This window comes from Cupressus sempervirens, chromosome 3, assembly GCF_028749045.1.
Source record: "Cupressus sempervirens isolate cs-2001-9-10 chromosome 3, ASM2874904v1, whole genome shotgun sequence".
Lineage (NCBI taxonomy): Eukaryota > Viridiplantae > Streptophyta > Pinopsida > Cupressales > Cupressaceae > Cupressus > Cupressus sempervirens.
In genome coordinates, this window is record NC_143120.1 from 294,199,999 (window position 1) to 294,207,940 (window position 7,942).

General features: G+C 35.4%; 1 protein-coding gene across 1 annotated transcript; it reads right to left on the minus strand.

The window, feature by feature from the left end:
* Window positions 1-908: 908 nt before the first annotated feature.
* LOC149566129 (tetraspanin-8-like) lies at window positions 909-2,242 on the minus strand. Its single transcript, XM_089819560.1, has 2 exons — window positions 1,623-2,242; window positions 909-1,463 (listed from the first exon to the last, which is right to left on the minus strand). Exons 1-2 carry the CDS (start codon window positions 2,127-2,129, stop codon window positions 1,143-1,145), a joined length of 828 nt encoding a protein of 275 aa, XP_089675686.1. The 5' UTR covers window positions 2,130-2,242; the 3' UTR covers window positions 909-1,142.
* Between the last annotated feature and the right edge of the window lie 5,700 nt (window positions 2,243-7,942).

Genomic DNA, 7,942 nt, shown 5'->3' on the forward strand with positions numbered 1-7,942 from the left:
GAAATTAGAATTTTAATCACGGAAAATAATTATTTAATATTTGCATATTGAAATATTAGACTTACCCTTGATCTAATTTGCAATAATAGTTTGCCATCACCAAAAACATTAGTACCCTGCCTTATGCAAGGCAGGGACTAAAAATGAGACTAAAAATGAAGGTTGCGAAAATTGCAAAATTTTGAAGCATAGCAAGCCATCATTTTTTATGGACAACTATTGTTATTAATGAGTAAATCAACAAAACCTCTTATATTATTGGTCAAGATTCTAATTTGTATATTGTTGAACAAATGATCACTTAATAATTTGAATCCAAATAATTTTGGTTTAATTGGATGAACTAATAATTGGATTTGCTAGGGTCTACTAGGAACTCATCTTAATTAATTTTCAAATGATTTTAAATCTAGGTTGTAGAAATTTGCTAATTTCAAACTGGTTTTTACCTCGTGTGTTTGATCACCAAACTCGTTAATTTGAAGCTATAGATTCACAACTTATTATATATATTATAATTAAAATAATTATTAACTAGATTTACAAATAAATATTTGATTTCAAGAAAATGAAAATAATCTATACTGAGAAGAAGAGTTAGGTTTATATCAACCGATTGCTGACGTTTGAAAGTTTGGTAGCCTTGTTGATGAAATTCATTGCTTACTTTGATGCAATTCACTATTGAAGTCTAAAAATCGTAGTATTATGTATTTTCAATTGTTAGCAAGCAGGTTTTTTAATGAGAATATGGCCACTGGAAAAGAGCATTCGGTTCATGTCTTATTCACACAATTAGGAAAAGATAGTATCAATTTGTGATAAAAAAAGGTTATAACAAAAAATATTTTAAAATGGCATAAACCATAAACGGCAGCAGACCAATTCAAATCCCATCAACCTCGATATAATAATAATAATAACAACAATACTTTATTAATGTCAAAACCAACCCATAAATGAATACTATGAATACAGAGCTGCAAGAGCGCCAAGAGAGCTACCCCTCAAACAATGAATATGGACGGAAAAGCTCCCAACAGAAAGAAAGAATATTTGAATCGCCAAAAAAAAAAAAACAAATTGGGGACAAAAATAATTTATGGTACAAACGATTTGTCATACATCGCGGAAAATGGAGCTCAAGGATACCCCTTATGCCCATACCCATTTCTGTGTTCATCACGCCTGTTGTTCCTGAACGCACAACATCCCACTGAGTAAACCACAACCAGAGCGATCAGCACCACAATGTTTATAACAGCAATCTTACGCCAATCATGCTTCAAATTCGCCAGCACACCCGCCTTGCACGAATTACAATTATAACACAGCTGATCCTGCTCATTACTCCATGTGTTGCAGTCAATGTCTGTTGAAGTTGAATTGCTGGTTGTAGAAGTCCAATAAGTGGCGTTCACATACGTAAACCCGCAAGAGTTTGGGGGCTTGCAGCACCCCGACTGCAAATAACAATTCAGATTTTACATTTAATTAGTACAAAAAGATATCAAAACACTAGGAATCATAACCGATGAAAGAGGCAGGGAGCCCAAATACTCCATGGTCACAGTATCTATAATAAAAATGGTATTTTTGACATGGAAGTTGAAGTAAATTACCTGAATTGGGGATAAATTATGTTTGTAGAACTGCTCTGCAACTTCATTGACTGAATCATCGGCGAGACTTTTACATACTTTGGTGTCCTGAAGGCAGCTCTTAATTTTGTTCCAGTTGCTGCTCTTCTCCACCCTCTTCTGCAGCCAATTTGAGTAGTCTCCGAGACGGTATTCTTTGTACCCTTTTCCGGAAACGGCCTGTCCTGCGCCCTTGTTTGTGACGGCAAAGGCAAAGACAGTGAAACAGAACAAGAGCAGAATGAGAAGAAACATGACGGCCAAGTAGACCCAGAGCAGCCATGTGACTCTGCAACAGGCGCCCACCAAGCCGGCGAGAGAGACGATCATAAGAAAAGCCCCAATTGCAATGACAGGCCACTGAAGAAACTTCTCACAGTCAGTGTCTGCCTTTGTAGCCAGCCATATTCCTCCGCCCAAGATCGGTACAGAGAGCACAAATGTGGCAAAATTCAGTAATCCGATGAGATTGTTGCTGAAACGAACCATTCTCAAATCTCTTTAAACCCAATAAACAAAAATCTTAACTTATAATTGAAGAAGTGCCCGTGTAAGAAGAATGTGTTGTAATAGTGGAAATAGAAGGGGGGTGCAGGGGTTTATAATGCAGAACAATGGCGGTGAATAGAGGAAACTTCAGTTCTCCCGCGGGTTACGTCTACGCGTTGTCATGGTTTCAGTCTTTCTTTCCTTGGGATTTCCTTCAGACTTTGCCTTCGTTCATGCAGTTTTATAAATGTGTGAAAATGAGTAAAGTCAAAGTGTATGGACATTGACTCTATTAAATTTTATGTTTAGTTACGTTCTTGAGCGTGTCACGTCGTCAGGGAGTTCCAATTTCGTGCTTGGAAGTTGGTATTATTTCCGCGTTTTTGTTGAGCAGCTGTTAATTTCTTTAGTTTAGTGTGACGTATATTTAATCGTTTTCACACTGGCTGTTGTAAAGGGCAATGGTTTGATGGTCGCCATACCTGCTATCTTGATATTATCTCTAGTTTTATTCAATATTATTATGTATTATTATATACTAGCAATCACACTTAGTGTGCTATAGGTAGGCCAAAGTATGCCGAAATGCTTATAAGACATACTTTATTTGTTTTCAATATATTTGTGTAGTAGACAAGCTCAATTAACACTTTTCTACCTATCAAAGGATTATGCTTGGCAATGAAATCTAAATGAAGTGACAAAAAATATTATAAAGATAAATACTACCTTAATTTCTATTAAAAAACGTACTTACTTATAAATTTATATGCAAATCATTAATATATATATAAATATACTAGCTTGATTATATTTGAAACTCCTATATATAAAGCTCGAATTCACTCCTAGTTATACAAAGCTACCACCTTAGTTTCTACAGCCAAGCACACTTGTTTTTATAATTGTCTATAATTCAATGATTTGGATAATTATCTACTAGTTTAGGTGTGCTATGCCATATGATAGACTACACCTCTAAAAGGTTGCATCATCGGCCACCCTTAAACATCACACACTAAGTTAGCTTGGAAAAAGTAAGTCAACTTTGACTATTTAACACTTTTAACCTAAGAATCAAGCCTTATTGTGTGATGTTCAAGTCGTCTGGCACCAATATGCTTCCAGGCATCAAATAATTGGTAGGGACAAATGTTGGATATCCTTTATAAGGCCAAGAATTTGTAGGTTTGAGATGTATTGTGGTGATAGAGGAGACACACTTTCATACTAGGAAAGAGGAGCCATGCCAATGTTGGTTGCAATTTGCTGATATGGGTGTATTGTCGATCCGCTCGCCAATAAACTTAAATGACCACCGGAGGGAATATACTAATTCATTTTCTTAACTTCATTGGGTGCCCCTTCAATTACATACAAACATCGCTAATATCACAGCAACCAAAAAGAAAGATATAAAAATGATTAAAGGGCATTGGTTGTGTCTTACTATTTGGACCAAGGAGGCCAAGAGAGACAAGTTTGGGAGCAAAGTAGTGGATTGAACAACTGGTGACAAGTGATGTATTAAAAGCGAAAAGGGGGATGTGATAAAGAATCAATTATTGCCTTTCACCTAGAACACGTCCATACACCTACAATTATACTAGTGACCTTGTGCTTTTCTTCCTTCTTGTTTAACTCCTTGAACTTTCTTGCATTGAATTCTAGTAATAGATCATAGAGAGTTATCCCAAGTGTCAATATTTAAAATTTACACTTTCAAATTCAAAAAACTTAATTAATGACGATCTTATTTGGTGATTTCAAATTTGTAAGAAATGATGAATTGTTAACTTTGTGTATTTATAAGGACTTTTCTTGTTGTTAAAGTTTGTAACAATCTTAAATATCTAGCTTAAAGCCCATCTGTCCTACTTTCTGTACACTTAAAAATTATATTTTAATATTCCATTTTTTATAATTCAATGTGAAAAAAAGGACATTAATCCTAAATTAGAGGGATAAGAAAACATCAAACCCAAACAGGCCTCACAACTTGAGAACACAACAGACTCAAAGAGAAGGATGCATTACAAAGGATTTCACCTTGAACTTTTTCTTCACGAAAAAACAATAACCTTTTGACCTCCTCATCAAGGTTACTTTTAATGAAATGACAAACTCCCTCTAAGCTAGATACTGCCCTTCTAACTTCCTCATCCAAGGTTGCATGTGATGGTTTTTGTTTTTTGTTTTTGTTTTTTTTTAAAGACTCCCTCTAAATGTTGATTTTTCCTCTTTGAAGAACTATAACCACTTTTAAAAGATGTGTGCAACCAATAGAGACTCGTGTAAGTAGGCTAAGCCTTCATTCTTCAACTTGTATGACTTTCACACAGAATCTATCATTTTCTTATCTTGAGTGCTTCTTGATTCAACAGGTGTCTCTCTATGAACATCAAGACCTAGATATCCACATAAAAGTCCTCTACTCTTCAACCCGAGAATCATGATCCTTTAATGACTAGAAAAAATTTCTCAACATGATTGACTTCCCTTTGAAATAAAATGTCCAAGAATCCTCGGATGTCAACTAAAGTAGACCCTTTAGTTACTCACTCTGTCATGGAAGCTTACATGATCTCAATCATGAAATATATCTTGTTCCAAGAGACTTCTTGTCATTTTTCATGATTCCCATATGACGAAAAGTGTGGGATCCAATACTACAGTTGACCTATTATCGTAGGATCATTTGATCATAGTCTCCTTGTCTTTTGTTTATTTCATAGTTTTGGATGTTATCACTCAATAATATACTTCAACAACATTCCTAATGCATCATTCTTCTTTTCCTAGAAGAATATTCCTCTGTACATCAACATCTTTGATACAAGTCTCTCTAATAAGCGTTCACATGTATAAAACCAAAGGATAGTTTAATTTGAAAGTCCCATGGTGTCCTTTCTGTAACATCTTCCATTAAAGATGTTTCAAGTGGGAATGGAACATTGGTTATTATTATCCCTCCACAATGAAATTTTCCCACTCATTCCATTTTATAGAGTCTGAACATTTCATCCAATTTACTTTGGGAGTGAGATGGTAATCCATCTGTGATCTCAACATAAATTTGCATATGTATCGGTTGGGCATTTCCATTCCTAATTGTAGGATAAATGTTCCCTATTGATGTGCTTCAATGTATGCCCATACACTGACTCAAGGCTCTCATTATTAGAAAGGACAATGAACATGTTTGTAAACTTTACTAGCCTTGGACTTAAATACCCAATGAATGGATCTGGTCCATTATTTGCATGAGATCATGACTTTTGATCCATAGGCTCCAAAAATTTATATGCCCCTACTAGTTGTACATTCAACAAAGTTTGTAATGTCTTTGCAATCTTGAAAATACGTAACTTTTATCCAATGTATTGTTGAATATTGAAGACCAACAAACACATGTGTTTTCCCTCCTTTTTATTTTGTCTCTTTAGCTGATCATTTGTGATCTATAAATGTTGATGGCATGTATTGTAAACTTATTTGTTTTCTCATCAATATAATTCCTCTGCTCTCAGTGTGGACATGGCCATGATTTGTGGTGAACCATGATAAACTGCTGTGTTTATGCATCTTGTTGTTCTGTATTTTCTTTTTGCATTCTTAGTTCATTTACAATTGGTATCAGAGCTACAATCGATTTCGGTGATCAAATTCTAAAGTCATGGAGGAAACAAGAGTGCAACAATTCTCAGGGAAGAATTTCAGTTTGTGGAAGGTACAGATGTGATCACTTTTTGTCAAGCATGATCTTGCAATAGCAATTGAAGGTAAACCAAAGAAGCCTACTACCATGTCAGATGAGAATTGGACTAAAATCGATGAGAAGGTAATGGCAGAGATTTTTCTTTTGCTATCTGCGAATGTGTTGTTCAATGTGAACAATGAAATGTCAACAAAGGATGTATGGGACAAACTTCATAGTATGTATGAGACGGCATTTGTTGTAAATAAAAATTTTATCATGAAGAAGCTTTACAAGTTGAAGACGAAGGACGGAACAGCGATGTTGAATCACATAAATGAGTTGAATACTCTTTTATGTCAAGCACACTCCATTGGTATGCCTCAAGATGATGAAAATAAGGCAGTCATCTTATTATGTTCCTTATCGAATAGCTAGGATGGTGTTGTAATAGCGATTAGCACTTGAGTAATTGCCAAAAATAAGCTGGTCTACGATGAGGTAGCTTCTACGTTGCTTAGTGAAGACATGAGGAGAACTAATAAAGAGTCTTCATCCAGCGATGCGCTAATAATGGTTAGTATAGAAAATAGAGGAAGAACTCAACATTGAAGCAGAAATAATAACAACCAAAGGTCACAATCAGCTAGAAGATCGCAGTCCCAAGGTAGACAAAACAGTTGTTGGTTTTTGTGGAAAGGTTGGTCATGTTAAAAATTATTGAAGAAAATATAAAAGAAATCAAGAAAAAGTTTTGGACAGCAAAGCAAACATCATTCATGATCTCGGTGATAATGTTTTGGTTCTTGCAACAAGTGACACAACTTCAGATTCATGGGTAATTGACTCCAGGGCTTCATTTCATGCATCTTCTTGCAGCAAAGCCTTCACAAACTACAAGGAAGGTAAATTTGGGAACGTTTATTTGGGTGATAACAAGGCTTGTGAAATCGTAGGAAAGGGTGATATTTTGTTATCAATAGAAGGAGGCACTCAATTATTGCTTCAAGATGTTAGGCATGTTCCCAAATTAAAAAGAAATTTGATTTCTGTCAGTCAATTATATGCTCAAGGTTTTCTTACACTCCTCATGGACACATGAAAAATTACCAAGGGTTCTATGATTATTGCCAAAGGGGATAAAGTTGGCAATTTATATGTTGTAGAAACTAATGATGAGGTGGGAGCTGCGATGACTATTGCGAACAGTGATGCCGCACTTTGGCATCAAAGATTAGGCCACATAAGCAAAAAGGGGTTAGAGGTTATGCTTAATCGAGAGCAACTTCCAGGTCTCCAATCAGAAAATTTAGAATTCTATGAGCATTCTCTTCATGGGAAATAAAAACGTGTCAATTTTTTGAAGCATGGTCATGACAAGAAGACAACACCATTGGAGTTAGTGCACTCAAATTTCTTCGATCCGACAAAGATAACCTCTCACGGAGGTGCAAATTTCTTTGTTTCCTTTCTTGATGATTGTACTAGAAAGGTTTGGGTTTACATGATGTCTAGGAAGTCTGAAGTTTTCTCAAAATTAAAAATGTTTAAAGATCTTGTTGAAAATCATAGTGGGCACAAAATCAAATGTTTAAAATTAGATAATGGAGGTGAATTTCGTTCATTGGAGTTTGATAACTTTTGTGCAGATCATGGTATTCGACAAGTGAAAGTTGTGCCATTCACCCCTCAAGAAAACAGGGCAGTGGAAACACTAAATAAAACTATACTTGAGAAAATTCAATGCATGCAATCTAATGCCAGTTTAGGCAAAGAATTATGGGAAGAGGCCTATAGTATAGAAGTGTACTTTATTAATTGAAGTCCTTCATCTCATTTGGACTTTGAAATTCTAGAGGAGGAATGGTTGGGTAGAAGGATTTCCTACTCACATCTTTGTGTGTAGGGGTGTCAAGCATTTGTTCATGTTCTTAAAGAAAAAAGGAGCAAGCTAGATTCAAAATCATAGGAGTGTGTCTTCATGGGCTATGGTGAAGATCAATATGGATTCGACTATGGGATCCTATTGCAAAGAAGATTGTACACAGTAGAGATGTGGTATTTAATGAGACAAAGTTTTTGGCCCTTCAATCAATGCCACAGGAAAGAATTGTTG

Excerpts from the sequence above, each read along its gene's own strand:
- LOC149566129 (XM_089819560.1), bottom strand. The coding sequence starts at position 2,129 with ATGGTTCGTTTCAGCAACAATCTCATCGGATTACTGAATTTTGCCACA. Across the intron at positions 1,464-1,622 it reads ATAATTTATCCCCAATTCAG|TCGGGGTGCTGCAAGCCCCC; the intron begins GTAATTTACTTC and ends TGTTATTTGCAG.